This window comes from Hyaena hyaena, unplaced genomic scaffold (assembly GCF_003009895.1).
Source record: "Hyaena hyaena isolate Hyena2069 unplaced genomic scaffold, ASM300989v1 scaffold_70, whole genome shotgun sequence".
Taxonomy (NCBI): Eukaryota; Metazoa; Chordata; class Mammalia; order Carnivora; family Hyaenidae; genus Hyaena; species Hyaena hyaena.
In genome coordinates, this window is record NW_024080701.1 from 3,225,558 (window position 1) to 3,250,681 (window position 25,124).

At 38.9% G+C, this 25,124-nt stretch overlaps 1 protein-coding gene across 2 annotated transcripts in view; it reads right to left on the minus strand.

The window, feature by feature from the left end:
- Positions 1-25,124, minus strand: part of TTBK2 (tau tubulin kinase 2) — a 147,371-nt gene that overhangs the window by 8,868 nt on the left and 113,379 nt on the right. For both annotated transcript variants that reach the window (XM_039232746.1, XM_039232745.1), the window contains 3 exons: positions 22,282-22,498; positions 10,719-10,930; positions 7,991-8,579 (listed from right to left, as the gene is read on the minus strand). In XM_039232746.1, coding sequence (XP_039088677.1) covers positions 7,991-8,579; positions 10,719-10,930; positions 22,282-22,498 — 1,018 coding nt within the window. The remainder of the gene's footprint in view (positions 1-7,990; positions 8,580-10,718; positions 10,931-22,281; positions 22,499-25,124) is intronic.

Consider the following 25,124-nt stretch of genomic DNA (forward strand, 5'->3'; position numbering starts at 1 on the left):
ATTTACTATTCAAAATGTATTTTTTTAAGACCCGAGAGGGTGATAAGAAAACCAGGTAAGAAGTTACAATAAATGTCAAATAACAAGGGAGATGACTCTACCTACATTCAAAATAAACCAACAGTCACTTCATTATTATATATAATTCCTGAAACACCAGCCAAAATAAACTCAGCAGCGTCTACAAAAATAACAGTCCAATGATCTTCTGAGACTGGAGCTAGGGAATCAATTCACTTGTGAGCTTAACTCAGATTCAGAATATAAATGGATGTGTATATGTGGTATGAAAAAAGGGTGACAATCTTGTACACAGATAGGATACAGGAACATCAGATAGGAGAATTTCTTTTCTTCTAATTTTTTTAAATATTTATTTTTGAGAGCGAGACCTCACTTGAGCAGGGAAGGGGCAGAGAGAGAGAGGGAGATGCAAAATCCGAAGAAGGCTCCAGAATCTGAGCTGTCAGCATAGAGTCCAATGCCAAGCTTGAATCAAAAACTGGGAAATCATGACCTGAGCTGAAGTTGGACGCTTAACCAACTAAGCCACCCATGTGCCCTAGGAGAATTTATTTTCTTGAAAAAGGTTCTGAGCAATTATGATAAACTGCATAAAATACTCTCATATAATATTTCTATAGCACCTAAAATTTCTAAAATATTCCTAAAATCATTTTTACAAATTTTGTTTCATAGCTGCCCTGTATTTTCACTAGGTATACTACTATTTACATAAATTTCACATGAAAAAAAAAAACATGGTCAAAAAAGTCAGGGATAGGACTTAAGGATTTTGAAATCATGCAAAGCATAGCAAAGCATTCTGACATGCACTACACTCTCAAGTGAAGTCTGGGAAAGAGTCTGCAAAAACATTATATGAGAAGATAAAAGGAGAAAACCAAAGATCAATAGCTGAAAACAGAGAAAGAAAAGGCTAATTCTAAGTATAGCTGAAAACATGTTCCTTGACTTAAGACAATAAGACACAAAAGCAATTCCCATACTTGGGACACTTTACAAATGGACTAAATTGATGATCTGCCAGGAAGGCATATGCATCTTTTATGTCTTTGATTTCTATAATTCACAAACACTTCATTAAGGGATGAATCCAATCAGTTCCTTTCTTCTGTTCTCTATCCGTATAAGGTAAATGCCTTTTTACAGAACTAGAAAGTGACCTCAATATTTTCCATGTCTTTCATATTAGTTTTATTAATGCCTGCTACTCAGCTGGACTAATCTCATTCTTGTTACTTTTTATTTCAGATTTTAAAGCAGCCTCATTATTTATAGTTAGCCATGTTTACCACTGGCCACATGGCAAGAGACAGTAAACTGCACACTTATTTACATTTAACTTATAAATAATTATTCTTTAACTTTTATCTCATTCAAGGATTATAATGTTATTAAGATAATAAAAACTCTGGGAAATTCAACAATCATACCAAGTAGCCTCTCTTCCAAATAAAAGGTATGTGAAAAAAAAAACAAAAACAAATAAAAGGCATGTGATATATGAAATATCTTGATCTTTATTTTGTTTTTTGACAATTTATGAGATATAGGTAGTAGAATAATTTATTAGTTCCCACTATAGCAAAGAATAACTGAGTTATATGAACATATTCCTGGTCTGTTAAAAAAATTAAATTTTAAACATTCACATTTCTTCAGGCCATTCAAATTCCACTATAGACCTCTTTTGTTTAAAGCATCTTTATGTGATACTTTTTACAAGTGTTGAAACTTATGAATAAAATGAAAAACTATTATCAAACCATATTTTTAATGTATCAAATGTTTATTTCTAAAAAGTGAGTACACAGCAGTGATAACATCTGAATATTAAGAGGCCCTATCTGGGGGCACCTGGGTGACTCAATCAGTTAAGTAAGTGTTCAACTTTGGCTCAGGTCATGATCTCACAGTTTGTGAGATCAAGCCCCACATCAGGCTCTGTGCTAACAGCTCAGAACCTGGAGCCTGTTTAGATTCTGTCCCCTTTCTCTGCCCCTCCTCCGCTTATGCTGTCTCTCTCTGTCTCTTAAAAATAAATAAACATTAAAAAAAAAAAAGAGGTCCTATCTGCTAGTAGAATGTCCCACCCTCTTACTCTTTATCCCTCTTGCTTAGTCTGACCATGTTTACGTTGGTTACCATTGCTGAAGCTATTGTTTGTTACACTATGGCTTGGCTTATGGATATGGACGCTGACTGGAGGAGGAATGGAGAGAGCAGCAGTGTGCTATACTGGTAGGTAAAACTGAAAACCTGACGCCTCAAGCCCGAAGTAAACAAAAAGTAAAAGCTGCTTTTTCCCTTCTCGTTACCCACTCCTCAGAGACAGTCACTCATCATTAATAGTTAAAGTATTTTTAGTGGGATTTAAAACCATAAGAATTTTGTGGGGGTATTAAAACTCATAAGCAAGCCACAACCCACACCCAAAGAAGAGAAGTCACAGAAAAGACAGACTGAAATAAAAATATTTTTGGCTAGCCTGTAATTACACATCACATACATGACTACAGCATTTCACAGTCAGTTTTCAAGACTCTTCATGTAATAATGGAAGACACTACAGGGATGAATCTAGTTCAACTATTCCCAACTTACATAACCTACAGATTTCTATCAAAGCATCGATAACACTTGTTTCCCTTTATTAGTTTGAAGACTCTTGAAAGCAGTGAGGAGACTCACTGAGCTTTGAATTCCTTGATGCCCAGTCCAGTACCTGACACACAGCAAATGCTTGATAATTGGTGAATACAAGACTGAGTCAACCAGTGGCTGCCTGGGCTCATTCCGTGAAGCCTTCCTCAAGTGACAGTCCAGTCTCTTATTGGAACACTTCACAATGGGCTTTCTTTACTTCCCAAATCAGTCCACCCAATTTTTGGTCTATTGTGACTATTCACAAATTGAATTATACTATCATACATAATTTCAGAGAAGTAATCTCATACAGACCAAACTTTTCTGTAATTGCAATGACCAAATTTTCAAGATTAAAAATAGGTATCCATGGTCACAGGACATACAGCAGCCAGTCAATATACATGCAATCAACTCTCCTATAAAATCAGTTTCATGTTAATAGGTGGCAATTAATCCAGAAAGTCTTTGCCTTTTCATATGATTAAAGTATATATCTATTAGTACACTGCTTGGTTCATTCCTGTTTTCAATGGAGGCTCTGAGTAATTCCATGAGGTTCCATATAGTCACTCTAGTTTATTCAAGGGCCCCAAACATTCAGTGGAACACATTTCACTGGAAATGCCACACGAAAGTATTATTTCAAATAAGTTTTACCACTGAAATGTCTCTCAAGTTTTCATTGCAAATTTCACAGTTCAATCCCATCATCATATTTACTTGGACTAATGCCAAGGTCTCCACCCTGGCTACTGCCCTTGCCCATTCTCCCCTACCTGGATTCTTGACAGCATGTTATTCCTATCCCTCAGTCTTGGCACAGTCTTTTGTCCCACAGCCCACACATCTCAGCGGAGCAGGCCAATGCCCTTTATCACCTTACCTTTTGCATTTTATCATCAGCCCCTTTTTTTGCCCTAAGGAAAGGGCACTTAGACTCTAGATCACTTATTTATATGCTCTGAACTGTGGTCTTCAAGTCTCTATGCCTCTGCACATATTGCGTTCTTTGACTGATAGCCTGCATCTCCCTCCAACAAACTAATTCATCCTTCAGAGTCCTCTTATTTTTGAAGTGCACCTTAATCTTTCCATAAAAATATCTTTAATTTTTATTCCCTCTCCAATTATATGCTCAAACTTTCATTTAAAAAAATTTTTGTTTTCTTATTTATTTCTGAGAGAGAGAGAGAGAGAGACAGACAGCGTGAGCAGAGGAGGGTCAGAGAGAGAGGAAGATATAGAATCTGATACAGGGTCCAGGCTCTGAGCTGGCTGTCAGCACAGAGCCTGACACAGGGCTCAAACCCACGAACCATGAGATCATGACCTGAGCTGAAGTCGGATGCTTAACCGACTAAGCCGCCCAGGCGCCCCCAAACTTTCATTATTTATGGTAAGAAAAATTAGAAAGTAAAGTTTAGAAAGTAAAAACACCCAACACTGTACTCCTCAGTCCTAGGCAGACTGATCTGTGCCCTAATCTGTGCATACAGCTCCACTAGAATCACTTCATGTTGCTGAAGGTAACTGTTAGATGTAGGCCTTCAGTGCCAACCTGGCAGTTTAGTGCCAACTGTTTATCCCTGGAGTAGGGAATAGAGCCCAGAACTCGGGAGACATTGAATAGAACTGAAGGAATGAGAAGAACAGAATTTAGGCAATGCAGTCACTGCTGATATGAATTTTATAGTACTGGTACTGGTACTCCTGTAAACACAGTCAGAGGAATCCTCTTTATAAATGCTGACTACCAGACAAATCACAAAACAATTCTGTGACTCCCCTTCTTTTTTTCCTGCTCCCAGTCTGTGCTGTGTTTTACAGCCTCTTTCTTCTTCTCAGCGTCTAAGAAACAAGTCAAAGAGGAAATTCCTTCATATACTGATAATCCCCTGATGTGAGGAATAGAACACACAGGCTACTCCACTAGTGATCTGCCTCTTTACAGATTATCTCCCTTTCCTAGGGCTTGGTGTCATCAGTGCGAAAAAGGACAATAGTTTTCCCTCTGCTTGTTCCGTAGAGTTGCTGTTAGAATCAAATATCAAAGTATTCTATGAAATACGGATGTAAGATAATATGATAGCCAGTCTCTATGATGGCCCCCAATGACCTGCCCCTGGTATTCATACCCTGGTATAGTCCCTCCCACACTGTAGCAGGGTTGGCCAGTGTGACTAACAGAACATGACAAGTGATGGCATGCCCCTTCTGAGATTAGGTCATAAAAGGAGTTATAGCTTCTATCATGTTGGAGGCATGTCTGCTCTACCACCTTACCCGTTCCCCTATCTGTCTCTTTCTCTCCTCGCTCAGTGGCAAAGTCAGCTCCCGCTCGCTGTGGCCCCCGTGGTGAGAAAGCAAAGCCTTTGGCCAACAGCTACTGAGGAACTGAGGCCTGCCATCAGTCATGTGAGGAGCCTAGAAATGGATCTCCCCATCCTGGTTGAACCTTACAATGATCTCAACCCTAGCTGACAGCTTGACAGCAACATCATGAACGACCCTGAGCCAGAACCATTAGATTGAGCCACTCCTACATTCCTAACTCTCAGCAAAGCGTGAAATAACTTTGTTGTTTAAAGCGGTTAAATTTGAGGGGCACCTGGGTGGCTCAGTTGAAGTCACTAACTTCAGCTCAGGTCATGAATCATGGTTCATGAGTCTGAGCCCCACATCAGGCTCTCTGCTGTCAGTGCAGAGCCTACTTCAGATTCTCTGTCTCCCTCCCTCTCTCTGCCCCTCTCCACATTCACTTTCACAAAAATAAACATAAAAAAAACTTTTTTATAAAAAAAATTAAGCTGCTCAATTTGGGATAATTTGTTACACAGCAGCAGGTAACATATTAGTGGTATTATCATTCCTTCCTTCCTTCCCCCGTCTCTCTCTCTCTCTCACTCTCTTTCATTCTTTCTCTCTAAAATTTTTTTTAACGTTTATTCATTTTTGAGAGATAGAGACAGAGTGTGAGGAGGGGAGAGGCAGACAGAGAGGGAGACACAGAATCTGAAGCAGGCTCCAGGGGCTGTGCTGCCAGGCTGATATCATCAGTGAGCCTGATGTGAGGCCTGAACCCACGAACCATGATATCATGCCCTGAGATGAAGTGAGACACTTACCCGACTGAGCCACCCAGGTACCCTGAAGCACTGGCTTTCTAAAAGATGATCTAGAACCAAGAGATTATGTGGTACAATATGTCTTGATACTCGGTTTAAGAAATAACTTTTCCACTCCTACAGTACTTTTCAAATCCAACCTCCCTACAAACAGTGATTACCCAGTGTCACCTGGACCAATGGTTTAGATCTCTTTTGGAACCAGTTTTCTTTTTTTTTCTTCTTTTTTAATGTTTGTTTATTTTTGAAAGAAAGAGAGAAAGGAAAGAAAGGAGCAGAAAGAGGAGACAGAATCAATAAGAGATGTTGGTGAGGGTGCGGAGAAAGGGGAACCCTCTTGCACTGTTGGTGGGAATGCACTCTGGTGCAGCCACTCTGGAAAACAGTATGGAGGTTCCTCAAAAAATTAATAGCCAAATATGAATAGAGCCTACATGTCTATCAACTGATGAATGGATACAGAAGATGTAATATATATATATTCCAGGCACTCCTTGAATTAAATTCAAGTGTACACACACACACACACACACACACACACATACACACACGACAGAATACTACTTGGTGATAAGAGAATGAAGAGAAGGGAAGGGAAGAAAAAGTTTTATTTAAAGATCTGAAAATAAGGCCAAAGTTATAATGTCAAGTATATGAATGCAAGTCTTTCAACAACTCAACAGAGAAAATTTTGCATACAGTGTAAGAGAAGCATGTGAACAATCCTTGTGGATAAAACAGTATTGATGAGAGAAGTCAATACTATGAGAAATGGAGCCAAGGCTTTAGAAAATTTTTGAAGGGAAGTGCACCAGAAGGCTTGAGTGACAGGCAAGTGCACAGCATGACAGAATCCAAGAAAAGAATAAACTGAAGATGAAAGAGGAATGAATGGAAAGAGGGAAGGTGGGTGGAAAAGTGGATAAGGGGAAGGAGGGAGGTGACTGGATTTTCCTCTAGCCCATAGGTCATTGTGTACAATTTGAAAAAAGATGCTTCCTCAGAGAGGAAAGAGACCTACACAAAATGCACAGTTTGGTTAGCGAAGTTTGGGCTAGGTTTCAGCCCCTACTTGCTTCCTCAGCCACTTTATTTAGTGAATAACCTGTGTAACTGTATAAAGTAGTCCTGGAAAAGAAGGAAAAACAAACTAACTCTGATGCAGAAAGAGGCAGGCATTGATTTTCCTATGGTGAAGTGCAGGTCCATTCCTACAGAGCTGTACACAAAAGCAAATTTTGTTATCTTTTCTCACTGTTTCACACCAGCATTTGGAAATGTGTTCTCACAGAAAAATTTCAGTTTGGGGAACAATGTTGTTTCTGGTGAGTTAGAAAAGATGGCTGCTAGATGACTAGGGAATTTGAGAAAACCTGGCACTCCCACCCATGTAAGGACAGATGTATCTGTCCTCAGGCTGGTGCCAAAGATCTGTGTACACAGTTCCTTACTGCTTCCGTATTTGACTGTTCTCACAGTCATCGGGGCAACACTGCTTACTGATAACCACAGGGGAACAGGCGTCTCCAGCTGAATGCCCAAACTGAGGGTAAATAGGACAGTTTCTTCAAAACGTTCTCTTGCAGAAGACCTGTGTCACAAATGCTTTCAGCTACTTGGTAAAATGCAGACTCTTGGGCTGACTCTCTCTCAGACCTACTGAAGGAGAAGCTCTGAAAGTGAAGCTGCGACTCTGTATTTTAAACAATGGACATCAGAGCTGACAGACAAATATTTAAGAGTAATGTAAAATATGAGACATTTCTGTGTGGAGATTACAAAAAAAACAGAACAAAAAGAATCAAACCCAGCCAAGTGTACACTATACAGCATAAATTATACATGCCTTCCTCACCAGATTTATAAGGCAGAGATTCAAAATCTTTAGAATTACAAATTTTTTAAAAGTTGTATCTAAACACACAGCTCTTGTGGACTAATTAGAATGTTATTCTGAAATTGGGTTATAATGACACTTCATGTGTTGCTATCCTGACAGGAAACCTTCACTTGTTTTGCGAAATTTCATACTGGATGACTGACTATACAACTTAGTCCAGACATCACTCCCTACCTCCAAACTTAGGCGTCTGCTGATCAATCTCAGTTGCTTGCTAGGTGACCTGGTTCGTTCTTATTTAACAGCACCTTGAGTGGATAGCAGGGAAAGATAATAGGAACAAATCTCTTACCGCGGTGAGGGGTCCTTCAGCTTGCGCCTCCATCGGACTCGTGGGTGTCACTGCAATAAAGTGACTAGCAGCTCCACCCTGGAGCTCTAGCCTATCTGTATACTGCTCTGGAGCGGCAGTGGCAGGACACTCTCCAGAAAGTGCTAAGACCACACCTGAGGTTTCTTTCTTTAAATGATCACTTTCTGCCCAAGGACCAAGTAGGAGCTTTTCATCTTGAGGCGATTCCTCCAGGACTTGAAGTACTTCAGGCTCCTCATCAGAAGGGCTTCCAGTTGTTTTATGGCCTAAAGCCTCATTTGTCCTGAAATCCCGAAGGTCCTGCTCCTTGTCCACAATCACCCATTCTTTGGAATCAACCTCCTGCTTGCAGGAGCTCAAGTTAACTGCTATAAATCCATTGCTGGCACCTCCATCCACCTGTTCAGGGGTGTTGGCAGAGGCAGGCTTAGAAGCGTCTGGAAGATATTCTTCATCATAGTGCCAGATGTGGTCAGTACGGGACACAGCAGGAACACAAGGCTTATGAAGCAGAGCAGGGAGAATAGATTCCTTTCCTGCACTGGAATCTTTCTGCATTTTCTCCAGGCTTAAGAAAACAGAGAGAAGTTACTCAACTGTCCTAGGAAAATATTTATTACATAACCTATAAGCTCTATATAGAACTAACATTTCACACACCAGTTACAGAAAAAAATATAAATAAAGCCTAAGGAAAGTTCCACAGGCCGATAAAGTTCTGCTTCATTTGTCATAATCCTGTTTGGGAAGACGGAGCCTGTGGGAGGAAGATGGCTCTCCTGCTGCAGAGCAGAAGAGAAGCCTAACCAGCTTGACTTATATGATCTATTTCACCTTGTCTTTGCAAATTCAATCACACTGCCCTCTTTCTGGGAGACTGAGGAACAATTTAGCTGAGAAGCTTTTGCCTCACCAGAGGCCCTACAAAAGGAAATGAAGAAGCTAGTATACATTAGGCAAATAATTGATGTGTTTGTTCTTCAGAGATATATGTAAATGTACTCTTTCAAGTAAATACCACAGGTAGAACTTTTAAAAAGAAAAGCTGCTATGCCTGCTCAAGTATGCCAGTCCACTGCATATACAGTTGTGCACACAGTGGTGAGGGGTGTGGAGGGGGGAAGCTTCAAGGTATATTGTCAGTTTGGGTGGATTAAAAGGCAGTTGGCACTGTACAGAATCTCTCTGCTGGCTGAGGGGCAGGCAATGGTGTGACGATTTGGCTGCACTTGCTTCTAAGAACTGATCTCATCTTCAGGGAAGCAGTTTAAGCAATACACTTTTTGCTTTCGAAGTCTGTAATTAGGTGCTTCAATTCCTTCAACTGTTCCCTTTTCATTCTAGCCTCTGGCTTGAGTTCATTTTCTAGGATTGCTTGTCTTAACTCCATCTTATTTCTCAGCTCTTCCTTCAACATGGACTCTCCTTGGTTTCATTCTTTTGTTAAACTAATTCTTTATCAAACTAAGCTTTTATCCCTATTGCATTTAGGTCTTTATTCCCAGTCGTAGCCATAACTCAAAATGTTTAAGCACTGCCCCAACTCAAATCCATCCTTTTGATCATATTAATGTACAGACACAGCTTCTATCCCATAGCTGTAAGACTGAATGATTACCATGTAAGGAAGAATACACATATATGAAGGACTGTTGAAAATGGAAGCTAGATTAGACTAGGCCAGAAGTGGCTTAACTGTCTTTAAACACAGTAAATACCATATTAGTCAATTATATGGTCCTAACAATTCATTGCCAATAGCAGCCACTGGGACTGTACATTGAAGGGCATGTAACTATTGCTAGTCACTTCGCTCTTAATATTACTGCAGTCTTCTTTAATTCATATATAACAATCCTTCTGTTAGCAAAATTTAGGGATAACTGGACTTCTAACCATGAACTATAGCTATAACCTATGTATAGCTAGCTCTCTAAAGTTCTACCTTTCCTTCTTTCTAGGAAAAACTTATTCATGTCTATTTTTCCTACAGTACTTACTCATAGAAGGCCTTCATTAAATTGAATTGAACTGCCTGTTACATATGTATAATTTACTTGTTTCCCTCCTTTGAGAACTCCCCTTCTTCCTGAACAATACCTTCTTTATCTTGTTCATTCCAACTCTACACTACATCTTCTCACTGCAATAAATGAGAACTTACCTTCTAAACAAGGTAAGTTCAAAATGTTTTCAACTTGTGCCTGGTGTTATGAAATTGACAGCTCCCAGTGCTCAACTTGTAAAGTCAAAGGCTGTGTTACAGAACTTGTAACAATATTATAAGACAATTCACATTAAGAATCACAATGATAATTAAAAACATGGATGGAGATGAGAGCTTAATCAGTACTACAAAAATGCAAATATTTATTTGAAAGACTTTACATAATAGAAATTAATAATGATGATGAAGATAACTATAGCATCTCTCTTAGTAGCTTTCCTTTTAAATTTTTTAATGTTTTTTATTAATTTCTGAGAGAGAGAGAGACAGTGTGAGCAGGGGAGGGCCAGAGAGATAGGGAGACACAGAATCTGAAGCAGGCTCCAGGTTCTGAGCTAGCTGTCAGCACAGAGCCCAACGTGGGGCTCGAACCCACGAACCATGAGATCATGACTTGAGCCAAAGTCAGACGCTTAACCGACTGAGCCACCCGGGCACCCCTCCTTAGTAGTTTTAAAAAAAAGAAAAACTATTTCATACCAGGTCTCAAGAAACTTGTCAGTATCTGGCTTTGGCTCCAGTGTTAAACGTTTTTCCAGCTCAAAGCTGTGGATAGAACGTAACTTCCGCACCAATGGAACATCTCTGTCTGGCTGAGTAATCTCTGAGCGGACACGGATTGGTGAACCAAGGCTTGGAGCATTCAGAATACCATTTACTTGACCATGGCTGTTCTCTTCTTCAGTAGCAGCCTAGACAAAATATAAAAGAAAATCATGAAAAACATTCAGATGACTATATGTATAGGAATCATTGATTCCTTTCAAAATATACAAGCAAATTCCTGGGATGTGTTTTCAGAAATCAGGATGTTTTGGATAGTTGACATCATTAAATACTTGTCTATTAACACTTTATAAAATGAATTTTTTCTTACTTTATTCTCAGTTTCAGTATTATTTTAGTCTTTTTATGTTTTTGGTACAAAAATAAAGTCTAAAAATGTTTAGCCACCTTGGCTTTTTGTATTATATCTTACAAGATGCTTGCAGGTCTCCATTCCACTAAACTAAAAATAAAACTGAGGGGCACCTGGGTGGCTCAGTCGGTTGAGCATCCGACTTTGGCTCAGGTCATGATCTCACGGTTCATGGGTTTGAGCCCCGTGTTGGGCTCTGTGCTGACAGCTCAGAGCCTGGATGGAGACAGTTTCGGATTCTGTGTCTCCCTCTCTCTCTGACCCTCCCCTGCTCACACTCTCTCTCTCTCAGAAATAAATAAAAACCATTAAAAAATTATAAATAAAACCTGGAAAGGATATTTTCTTTGAGCCACAGGTGGTCTCACAAGAGGTAGAGGTTGCTGAACATAAATATCCCCTCTTGCTCCTTCTCTAAAAACCAAGTGAAAAACCAAAAAAAAAAAAAAAAAAAAACAAGAAAACTTGCAGCTAGAATAATAAGGAGCTGGACAGAGCAGGAGGTTGAACATGACACAGCTCAGAGCAGTGGGGCTATCTGAGGACAGATGCCCACACTTACCAGGGAAATTAAGCCTGACTCCAGGAAGTGGGGTGACAGAGGGAGGTCTGGTATGTCTTTTCTGATTGGAGACTCTCAAAAAAGATGCCCAATTGGTCTGCTGGCTACCAGCAGAAGCAGAAGACAATCTTCTCTGAAGTAAGAGTTCTTCTGAAGTTAGGCTACAGGAGAGCCATCAATGATTAATCAAACACATGGGAAGGAATGCCACCATGACTAAGAGCAGAAATAATAATTTTTAGAAAAACATTTAAAACTCTCAAAGACATCAGATATTAAACTTGTTAAAATAGAGGATATATAGGAGAGAGAGTTAAGATGGTGTAGAAGTTGGGGGACCCTGGGCTTTCCTTGTCCCTCAAATACAGCTGTACTGAGGTCAGATTACTTGCAACACCCAGGATAGAGGTCTTCAGAGCAATAGAATGATCTCCACAGTTCGAAGGAGACAGCTTGGCAGATGTGAGGTGTGTGGATGTAAACTGGGGGAGAGAAAAACAGTGGAGCCACAGACAGGAGGGAACACTTTCTGTGCAGAGACAAAAAGGAGGGAAAGAGAGAAGGGCTGAGAAAGTGTGGCATCAATTTAGCACAAGAGGAAAACCTCTTTGGACCATGAACTGGGGAGTTGAGAAGTACTGAGTGTCCCAGTTCTGTATTGCAAATAGCTTTTGGAGCTCTCACTCTGAGGTTTTGGAAGTATGTGACTTTCTCCTGAGCAGAACTGTGAACATGCTCCTGATGAGGAGGGAGCTGGCCCCTGCACAGTGTGGTGTAGACATATCCAGGGTGCTCTGGAAGAGAACAGTTCCCGCCCTGGAGTATTCTGGAGGAGGGTTTATTGCCTCGCCAAGGACAAAAGACCCTGCAGGTGACAGTCAAAGGCCTTTCATCAGCAGGGTAGGGAGGTTCTAGTCTGGAGGAGGGGAGCAGGTCCTTTAAGATTCTGGGTTTTGAATCCCATCTGTGCACCAAGGAGAAGGTGCAGGATAGTTGTGGTTCAGGTCAAGGTGACTGCCCTCACTATTCTGTAAGGGCAGCCTGAACAGTGGGAGTTGAGATCCCTAGTCTGGGGATGAAAGACTGGGGTGATGCCATTTCTCCCCCAGTACAACACAGCGGGACTTCACAGAGCAGCACTGTGGCCCCCAGTGGCGGTGGGCCCTGCTTACACCATACTCTGTCCCTTCATGCCTGGTAACTGCTTATCTACTGGAGGAAGACTGACTGAGTCAATGCAGCTGGCCTCTCCTCCAGACCAGCACAGCCAAGCACCCTTCAAGCACCAAAGACAACTCTTTTTTAGTCAACTCTTTTTTAGTTTTTTTCTCTTTTCTTTTTCTACTTTTTGAATAAGGCTCATAGTTTCTGATTTATTTTTTTGTCATTTCCTTTTATCTTTTTTAAATAAAGCTTTTTAATTTTCTTTTTCTTTCTTTTCTCTTTTCTTCTGCTTTTTTTCTTTCTTTTTCTTTGCAATCAGACTTAGAGTTTTTTGATTCTCTCTTTTGTTTTGTTTTTGTTCCCTCTCTTTTTCTCTTTTTATGGGATCAGCCTTCCCCCTGCCTTTTCCTTTTTTCCCCAGATTACTTGAACAAAAAAAAAAAAAAATCAAAGCACAACTGGTTGAAGGTTGGAACACTCCACCACTATAAGAAAGAAGGAGCTTTGTAGAGGACTGATCAGTGGGAAATAGCAGCCAAAATGCAACATCAGAGTGCATACAGCATACACCAGAAACACATCATGGAGTGACAGGTCCTGGACAGGGTATGATCCCTTTTTTTTAATAGTTTATTGTCAAGTTGGTTTCCATATAACACTCAGTGCTCATCTCCACAAGTGCCCTCCTCCATGCCCATCACCCCCTTTTCCCTTCTCCCCACCCACATCAGTCCTCAGTTTGTTCTCAGCATTCAAGAGTCTCTCGTGGTTTGCCTCCCTCCCTCTCCCCCACTATTTTTCCCCTTCGTCTCCCCCATAGTCCTCCATTAAGTTCCTCCTAATCCTCCTATGCGTGCAAACATATGGTATCTATCCTTCTCTGCCTGACTTATTTCGCTCAGCATTACACCCTCAAGGTCCATCCATGTTGCTACACATGGCCAGATTTCATTCTTTCTCATTGCCATGTAGTATTCCATTGTATAGATAAACCACATCTTCTTGATCCATTCATCAGTTGATGGACACTTAGGCTCTTTCCATGTTTTGGCTATTGTTGAGAGTGCTGCAATGAACATTGGGGTACATATGCCCCTATACATCAGCACTCCTGTTATGATCCTTTTTTAATATAGTAGTATTCTCAGGTGTAGGAAACATAACAAGTTTTTAAAACGTGCAAAAGACAGAAACTTAGCCAAAATGACAAGATGGAGGAATTCTCCCCAAAAGAAAAGTCAAGAAGAAATCACAGCCAGGGACTTGCTCAAAACAGATATAAACAATATATCTGAACAAGAATTTAGAACAACAGTCATAAATACTATCTGGGCTTGAAAAAAGCATAGAAGACACCAGAGAAACCCTTGATGCAGAGATCAAAGACCTAAGAACTAGCCAGGATGAATTAAAAATGCTATAACCGAGATGCAAAATAAACTAGATATGGAGAAATGAGAATTAAAGAAGCAGAGGAGAGAATAGGTGAAATAGAAGAAAAAATTATGGAAAATCATAAAGCTGAAAAAGAGAAGGAAAGGAAATTACTAGATGACAAGGTGAGACTTAGAGAACTGATTCCAAGAAATTAGACAATATCCATATCATAGGAGTCTCAGAAGAAGAGAGAGAAAAAGAGGGAGAAGGTTTATTTGAACATATCATAGTAGAGACTTCCCTAATCTGGGGAAGGAAACAGGCATCCAAGTCCATGAGGCACAGAAAACTCCTTTCAAATTAACAAAAATAGGTCAACACCACAATGTATCATAGTGAAACTTGCAAAATACAAGGCTAAAGACAGAATTCTGAAAGCAGCTATGAATGAAAGGTCTTCAGTCTATAAGAGTAGATATGTAAGGTTAGTAGCAGACCTTTCCAGTAAGCTTGGCAGGCCAGAAGGGAGTAGCAGGAAATAGTCAATGTGCTGAACAAGAAAAATGTGCAGTCAAGAATCCTTTATCCATCATATTCTGTCATTCAGCATAGAAGGAGAGAAGACAAACAAAACTAAAGGAGAATGTGACCACTAAATCAGCCTTGCAAGAAATTTTAAGGGGGACTCTGAGTACGGGGGGCAGGGACCAAAGCAGCAAAGACTACAAAGGATCAGAGAACATCATCAGAAACACCAAATCGACAGACAACACAATGGCACTAAATTCATATCCTTTTTTTTTTTAATGTTTTATTTATTTCTGAGAGAGAGAGAGAGAGAGACAGAGACAGCGTGAGCAGAGGAGGGTCAGAGAGAGAGAGGGAGATACAGAATCTGAAGCAGGCTCCAGGCTCTGAGCTAGCTGTCAGTACAGAGCCCGATGCGGGGCTCGAACCCACAAACCGTGAGATCATGACCTAAGCCAAAGTCGGACACTTAACCGACTGAGCCACCCAGGCGCCCCTAAATTCATATCTTTCAATAATCATTCTGAATATAAATAAACTAAATGCTCCAATAAAAAAACAGAGAGTATCAGACGGATTAAAAAATAAGATCCTTCTATATGCTGCCTACAGCAGACTTATTTTAGACCACAGGACACCCTCAGACTAAAAGTGAGGGGATGGAGAACATCTATCATGCTAATGGAGGTCAAAAGGAACCTGGAGTAGCCATACTTGTATCAGAAAAACTAGATTTTAGAACAAAGACTGTAACAAGAGATGGAGAAGGGCATTATGTCATAATTAGGGGTCTATATATACATCATGAAGATTCAACAATTGTAAATATTTATGCCTCCAACTTGATAGCACTCAAATATATAAATTGATTAATTAAAAACATAAAAAAACTCATTAATAATGATACCATAATAGTAGGAGGCTTCAACACCCCACTGACAGCAATGGACAGATCATCTAAGCAGAAAATCAACAAGGAAGCAATGGCTTTGAATGAAACACTGGACCAGATGGTCTTAACAGATATATTCAGAATATTTCATCCTAGAGTAGCAGAAACACATTCTTACTGACCGTACATAGAACATTTTCCAGAAAAGATCACATACTGGGTCACAAATCAGCCCTCAAGAGGTACAAAAAGTTCCAGATCATACCATGCATATTTTCAGGTCACAACGCTATGAAACTTGAAATGAAGCACAAGAAAAAATTTGGTGGTTTTATTTTTTATTTATTTCTAGGAGAGAGAGAGAGAGACAGCGTGAGCAGGGGAGGGTCAGAGAGAGAGAGGGAGACACAGACTCTGAAACAGGCTCCAGGCTCTGAGCTGGCAGTCAGCACAGAGCCCGACGCGGGGCTTGAACCCACGAACAGCGAGATCATGACCTAAGTGAAAGTCAGACACTTAACCGACTAAGCCACCCAGGCGCCCCAAAATTTGGTGGTTTTAATATCCATTTATAAGTACATGGAGATTAAAGAATCCTACTGAAGAAAAAACGGATTAACCAAGAAATTAAAGAAGAAATTAAAGAATACAAGAAAGCAAATGAAAATGAAAACGCCACAGTCCAAACTCTTTCAGATGCAGCAAAGGCAGTCCTAAGAGGAAAGTACATTGCAATTCAAGCTTATCTCAAGAAGCAAGGAGAGTCCCAAATAACAACCTAAACTTACACCTAAAGGAGCTAGAAAAGGAGCAGCAAATAAAGCCCAAAGCCAGCAGAAGAAGAAAATAATAAAGATTAGAGCAGAAATAAATGATATAGAAACAAACAAACAAACAAATAAAACTCTAGTAGAACAGTGTCTACCCCTGTAGGTTAAGGCCTGTTTGTTCCTAACTGCTTTCAGAAAAACAGTAGAACACATCAATGAATCTAAGAGCTATTTTTAAAAAAAAATAAACAAAATTGATAACCTCCTAGCTAGACTCATCAGAAAGAAAAGAGGGAAGACCCAAGTAGATAAAATCATGAATGAAAGAGGAGAGATCACAGGGCACCTGGGTGGTTCAATTGGATAAACATCCAGCTTCAGCTTAGGTCATGATCTCACGGTTCGCAAGTTTGAGGCCCATATCAGTGCAGAGCCCACTTTGGATCCTCTGTCCCCCTTCTGTTCTGCCCTGACTTGTGCATGTGCACGCTCTCTCAAAAAACCTAAATAAACATTTGAAAAAAAAAATACAGAAGAAAGATCACAACCAATACCACAGAAATATAAACAATTAGAATACTATAAAAAATTATATGCTAACAAACTGGATAATCCGGAAGAAATGGACAAATTCCTAGACACACACTACCAAAACTCAAACAGGAAAATATAGAAAATTTGCAGAGGATCATAACCAGCAAAGAAATTGAATCAGTTATCAAAAATCTCCAAACAAATAGGAGTCCTGGGCCAGATAGCTTCCCAGGGAAATTCTACCAGACATTTAAAGAAGAATTAATACCTATTCTTCTCAAACTAATTCAAAATATAGAAATGGAAGGAAAGCTTCCAAACTCATTCTATGGAGCCAGCATTACCCTGATTCCAAAACCAGACAAAGACCCACTAAAAGGGAGAATTATAGGCCAATATCCTTGATAAATCTGGATGCAAAAATTCCTAACAAGATACATGGACTAGCAAATAGAATTCAACAATACGTTAAAAGAATTATTAACCATGATCATCTGGAATTTATTCCTGTTCTGCAGAGCTGGTTCAATATGCCATATTGGTTTATTAACAAAAGGAAAGAACTATATGATTCTCTATAGATGCAGAAAAAGCATTTGACAAAACCCAGCATCCTTTCTTGATAAAGACCTTCAAGAAAGTAGAGATAGAAGGAACATAACTCAACATCATAAAAGGCATATATGAAAGGCCCATCACTAATATCATCCTTAATGGGGAAAAACTGAGAGCTTCATCCCTAAAGTCAGGAACACAATAGGGATGTCCACTCTCACACTGTTGTTCAATATAGTACTAGAAGTCCTAGCCTCAGCAATCAGACAACAAAAAGAAATAAAACAGCATCCAAACTGACAAAGAAGTCAAAACTTTCACTCTTCACAGATAACATGATACTCTACATAGAAAATGGCAAAGGCTCGACCAAAAAACTGCCAGAACTGATACGTGAATTCAGCAAAGTCACAGGATATAAAATCAATGTACAGAAATCGGTTACATTTCTATATACCAATAATGAAGCAGCAGAAAGAGAAATCAAGGAATCGACCTCATTCATAACTGTACCAAAAAACCATAAAATACCTAGGAATAAGCCTAGCCAAAGAGGTAAAAGATCTGTACACTAAAAACTATACAAAGCTTATGAAAGAAATTGAAGACACAAAGAAATGAAAAAAGATTCCCTGTTTATGAACTGAAAGAACAAATATTGTTAAAATGCCTATCTATACTACCCAAAGCAATCTAACACATTCAATGCAATCCCTATCAAACACATTCTTCACAGAGCGAGAACAAACAATCCTAAAATTTGTCTGGACCCATGAAAGACCCCGAATAACCAAAGCAATCCTGAAAAAGAAAACCAGAGCTGGAGGCATCAAAATTCCAGACTTCAAGATGTATTACAGGGGCACCCGAGTGGCTCAGTGGGCTAGGCGACCGACTTCGCTCAGGTCATGATCTCGCAGTCCGTGAGTTCCAGCCCTGCATCAGGCTCTGTGCTGAAAGCTCAGAACCTGGAGCCTACTTTGGATTCTATGTCTCCCTCTCTCTCTGCCCTCTACTGTTCACTTTCTGTCTCTCTCTCTCAAAATTAAATAAATATTAAAAAAAAATTTTTTTAAGATGTATTACAAAGCTGTAATCAAGATAGTATGGTACTGGCACAAAAACAGACACATAGATCAATGGAACAGAATAGAGAATCCAGAAATTGACCCACAAATGTATGGCCAACTAATCTTGAACAAAGGAGGAAAGACTATCCAATGGGGGGCGGAGGGGGGAGGGGAACCAGTCTCATCAGTAAATGGTGCTGGGAAAACTGGACAGCGACATGCAGAAGAATGAAACCAGACCACTTTCTTACAACATACACAAAAATAAATTCAAAATGGATGAAAGACCTAACTGTGAGACAGGACACCATCAAAATCCTACAGGAGAAAACAGGCAGCAATCTCTTTGACCTAGGCTACAGCAACTTCTTGACATGTCTCCGGAGGCAAGGGAAATAAAAGCGAAAATGAACTATTAGGACCTCATCAAGATAAAAAGGTTCTGTATAATAAAGGAAACAATCAGCAAAACTAAAAGGTAACCAATGGGATGGGAAAAGATACGTGCAAATGACATATCAGATAAAAGGTTAGTATCCAAAATCTATAAAGAACTTATCGAATTCCACACTCGAAAAGCAAATAACCCAGTGAAGAAATGGGAAGAAGACATGAATAGACACGTTTCCAAAGAAGACATCCAGATGGCCAACAGACACATGAAAAGATGCTCAACACCACTCACCAGCAGGGAAATACAAAATCAAAACCACAAGGAGATACCACCTCATACCTGTCAGAATGGGTAAAATTAACAACTCAGGAAATAACAGATGTTGGTGAGGGTGCAGAGGAAAGGGAACCCTCTTGCACTGTTGGTAGGAATGCACACTGGTGCAGCCACTCTGGAAAACAGCATGGAGGTTCCTCAAAGAGTTAAAAATAGAACTATCCTATGATTCAGCAATTGCACTAGTACGTATTTACTGGAAGGATACAAAAGTGCTGATTTGAAGGGGCACATGCACCTCAGTGTTTATAGCAGCACAATCAACAACAGCCAAATTATGTCCATTGACTGATGGATGGATAAGAAGATGAAAAGCACCCAAATGTCCACTGAGTGATAAATGGATAAAGAAGATGTGGGCATGTATACAATGAAATACTTGGTGATAAAAAAGAGTGAAATCTTGCCATTTTCAACAACACAGATGGAACTAGAGTATATTATGGTAAGCAAAATAAGTTAGAGAAAGACAAATATCATATGATTTCACTCATATGTTTAATTTGAGAAACTCAACAGAGGAACATTATGGGAAGGGAAGGAAAATGAGATAAAAACAGAGATGGTGGCAAACCATAAGAGACTCTTAAATATAGAGAACTGAGGGTTGCTGCAGGGCAAGGTGGGTAGGGGATGGGCTAAATGGGTGATGGGCATAAAGGAGGGCACTTGTCTGGATGAGCACTGGGTGTTATATGAAAGTGATGAATCACGGGGTTTTACTCCTGAAACCAATACTATAGTATATGTTAATTAACTTGAAGTTAAATAAATTAAATTTTTAAAAAAGATACAGGATATATAACTAACTGTTATATATCCTAAATGTTTATATAGCCTAAAATGTTTAAATAAATAAAAGTCATTATCACAAACATCAAGGGATTATTTGAAATTAACTGATGAAGTTAATATTAAATATTCAATTAACAAGTTAAGCATCAAATTACCATAAAAAGCCAAAGTTTTTAATCAGTGAACTAGAAGACATAGCAAAAGAAATTACCTGGAATGAAGCACAACAAGATGAGAAGGAAAATATGAAAAAAGATGTTAAGAGATTATGTAACACAATAAAGAAGCATAATATATGTTTAATTGGAGTCCCAGAATGAGAGAACAGAAAAAAATGAATTACTTGCAATGTTTTGGTAGGGAATGGCTATACATCTCCTAGAAATGATACAAAATTATGAATCAAAGACTCAGGAAACCTAAGATACCCCACCAGGATAAATATAAAGAAATATAAGCCTAGACACACTGTAGTTAAAATGTAGAACACCAAAGACAAAGAGGAAAGCTAAAAAGTAGCCAGGGAGCAAAGATGGGGGTAATGGAACATCTAACAAAAAAAAAAAAAAAAATCAAGAGTAACAGACTTTTGAACACCAATATAGAAGCCAGAGGAAAAATAATGGTGAATCAAAGACTTTGAAGCTTGCATAAGCTCTCTTTAAAACTGAGGCTAAAATAAATGTATTTACAACTAAGTAAAAACTGAAAGTCTTTCCAAAAGACCTCAACTAAAGGAACTTGTAATGGAAATACTTTAGGAAGAAAGAAGATGAGTCTGGTAACTCTAAAAAATGCAAGGAAATGGTAAATATCTTTGAAAAATCCACATAAACACTACTGATATAAAAGAATAACAACACTAATAATCTAATTTGAGTAATGTTTTTGAGAAAGAAGGAATTAAAAAATGGAACAGAATTACAGATTAAATATGATGACGGGTGAAAGACAGAAGCTACACTAAGTATGTTCTATGTCAAGTACCATACTTGACATAGTACTTCATACTCTTATATACAGAGATACCCATGTGGGTTAGCAACTAAGAATGTCATTAGAGATTTTTAACTCTAATAACAGTTTGCTTCTGGTACAATAAAGACATCTGACACTGACACCTTGATGACTTAATACTTCTTATTCCTGATTATTAATAGCTCAGATAGGGCTTATTCAAAAGCCAGACCACAGTACAGCATCTATGCAGAGAATAGTTTTACAAATGACTCCTGTGACTGAATATACATACTGTTAATTTTTTAAATTATAAAGTTTAACAATATAGTATTGTCCCAGAGACAGGCCAAGCTCCTCACAAGGGACCATGGAAGATTTTTTTCAAAATACATTTCATAAAGCATGACTAGCCTATTTTCTATCAGTCATGTTAACAAGTATGAGCCCAAGGTCTCATTTCACACCTATAACATTTAACCACTATCCCAACTAAACCTTTATAAAAACATAAGAAGCACCAAACACTAACTGGTACATAATTCACTGCTCCTTCATTCCCATTAATCTTCATTTTATCTTCTATGAAACTGGAAATGACAAGGAACAGTAAAATCAAAAAGAAATTTGGAGATAATCTGCTCCATGGTAATTAAAGATCAACCATTTAATCTCTCCCCATACTTAAAGGCAGTCCTGTTTACAATCTTAAGGAAGAAAAAATCACGTCGATTATTCAACATCCACTATGCTGCCTCATGGTCAGTTCAATGCTTTCCATCCCCAACCCTCACTTCCCTACCTCCACTTGGAGCAATTTTCAGAATGGGTACTCCTAGTTCCCTAGGTCCACACTAAAGAAGGGGCTCAGAGTCTTGTCACATTTTTTAGAAAGGCTATTACTTCTTTTCTAGAGATGTCTCTTCTTTTAGTCTCTGTGTCTGGTTATTTTTTTAAAAATCCCTTCATCTGTTTCACAAAATACAAGATAAAGATTAGTGTTTAGTGTCTATACCTGAGTACAAGGGGGAAAATTAGCCACGATGTTGCAATTACAAATATGTAAGTCACTAGCAATACAATGTTCCAGTTCTCATTCAAAGTTAAGAATCTTGATACTTTGCTACATCAACAGAAGAAAAATATTAAGCCTATAGAAAGATACTACTTCCTGTGCAAGAAATACTAACCTTACAAATCCCAAGCTTTATCTTGTTCCTGTTGGCATCCATCTCTTCCCAGACATCCTTCTCCTGGGGACGTGGGTGCCCCAAAGATCCAGGCAATTTATCTGGTGACACACCAACAGGGATGCCATTCTCCCCATCACTAAGCTGTTCATCTGGAAACACCTCATCTGTATTTTCTCGAAGCAAGTCTCCTGGGATGGGAGTGGCATTGGCAATTCTAAAAATGTGGAGTGAAAAAAAGGTAGAACTTAAAAACACCAGAACCAAAAGTTACTGTAAGACTATCCTACATTTTGTTTTTGGGCTTAAATAATGAAGTCTATACATAATTAAAAGAGTAATACACAAAACAAAACCAAAAACCTCAGAAACTTAGGCCCTGCCAGTTGTACAAAATAAAACTGCTTCTGATCAGTAAAATTTTCTGGCTGATCTAAAAACAGAAATGTTAACAATAACTCACTGATTTAACAATCACTTTACAGGTTAGAGATATTTGGTCTATTTTCTAATAAGTCCTTGTCAATTTTAGGGTTTTCTACTCTTTACCCATTTTTTTGGTTTAGAGAATAACAAAAACTATAAGCAGAAAAATACTGTCAAATAAGCAGGTATGCAACCATTATATTTTTTAATAGTGTAAAATGTACCTAGGCTTCTTCATTTACAGACTTTTTGCTAAGTATCTACTATATTGAAGGATGCAGGGAAATAAAGTGGAGAAAAGAAATTCTTTCCCCTCTGGGTGAAACTAGAAAATTCTGTAATTATACAGTTCTGCATGAACTGATCAGGAACAAAATAAAAAAATATTGACACTTGTCAATATATTCTTTCAAAGTAATTTCATGTCCTATTTATATGGCAGGTCATCTCTCCCTTAGATTTCTGGCCCACGAAGGGCTTTTCTAGTTCTTAGCTATCACTCATTAAGCTATCAGATCCTTGTCTGCTCTTATGTTCTAGAACTATGCTCTGTACACTAGTTTGTATTTTAATTTATTTTTTTTAAGTAGGCTTCACGCCCAGTATGGAACCCAATGTGGGGCTTGAACTCATGACCCTAAGATCCAGACCTGAGCCAAGATCAAGAGTCAGACGCTTAACCAATTGAGCCACCCAGGTACCCAGTTTGTTTTGTTTTGAAATACTGCCGAATGAACACAATATTTACCACACAGTGAAACCTTTTCTTAAAAGTGATGTAGAATGTCTAAAAATAGAAAAAAACAGTCTTCAGTCAACTAACTATACCAACACATACAATTATTATGAGTGATAAAATAGGCATCTTCTCAGTGAACCACTCCAACTGTGACTATGCCCTGGCCCAGGTGTCATCAATATGAAATGCTATGAGAACAAAGATCAGTCATTTCTCAGGGACTTGTTCCACCTAAGCTGACCTTCACTACCACCTCTCCTTACGAGGGCCAATAGGAGAAGATGAATCTCTTTATCAATATGTTATAGGTTTATAATTAGAAAACACTGATAATAGCTCCCAGGAAAAAAACCTTACAGGCCTGTAAAGTAGTTCTTATAGTTCTGACACTGGGAACATACTGAAAAAAGTAGTTTGGCCTAAAATAGCTCATATGAAAGTACTTATGATAAAAATAAAGTTCAAAAGTAAATAAAGTTCATAAATTGACTACTAAAAGATTTTTCAGATATAAGTTCAATATACTGATTGATGCTAGACATTACAACAGACACTAACATATATGTGCTATGTGGTAATCCAAATGTTTATTGAAAGAATTCCCTGTTTTCCCAAAGAAAGGGAATGGCAAAAGAATCAGTATTTGAATTCAGGTAGGTCAGTCTACTAGCCCCACAAATTTTTTCCCATTTTTAAATCACATAGTATTCTTCTAATCCTTTCTTCCCTATGCCTAGCTACTATTCTGCTTCTTTCCAACCACCCAATTCTTTTGGGATTCCTTCTCCACTCCTGAGGAAATAGAGCATACCTCTACCTACAAATTGCTTCTAATTTTATTCTATCCCAGTTTCCCTCTTCTCTCGTATGCTGTGGTCTAATTCCACACTTTGAGGGGTTCTCACATCTTCCCCCACATAGGGGAAGCCCACATGGGCTCTCTTGCACATGACTTAGGTTCCTCTCTGCATTTATTCCCCATTTTCAATCCTTACATAATTACTAGTTTCTTCATTCTCCTATAACTCTGATCCAAACCTAGAGTTTGAGATACAGAAAGAAATTCCTTCCCAGAAAAATTATATTACATTGAGGAGGTGAAGAGTACCAGAGTATATTATTAGCACATGGTGTGTGTTTGTGGGCAAGGTATAAATTACAGAAACAGATTAAGGGAAAAAAGGTAAGGATGTGTATGGAAGAAATGGACAGATGTCAAGAAAAGTACTAAGAAGAGACATCCTTTTCACACTTCCTTCCTCATAATCTAAGGCAGACGTAGGCCCACTAGGGCTGTGGGCCAAATCTGGCCTGTTCACATATTTTTGTCAATCAAGTGTTGTGGCACAGAGTCATGCTCATTCATTTACATATTGTATGTGGCTGCTTTAGCACTCTAAAGGCAGCAGTAGTGGTGACAGAGACAGCACAGCCCACAGATATTTATCTGGCCTTAATAGATAAGGTTTCATGAAAAAATCAGTATTTTAACTCAGAGGTCAGCAAATTCAGTCACTTCTTAAAGGGCCACATAAATGGTAGACCTGTAAGCATAATGCTTTTCAGGCAAGATTCACTGATGGATGCTAAAGCTTGTGGGACAAAGTATGGTGAAAAACAGATTTTTGGGGCACCTGGATGACTCTATGGGTTGAGTCCACTCTTCTTTATGCCCTTT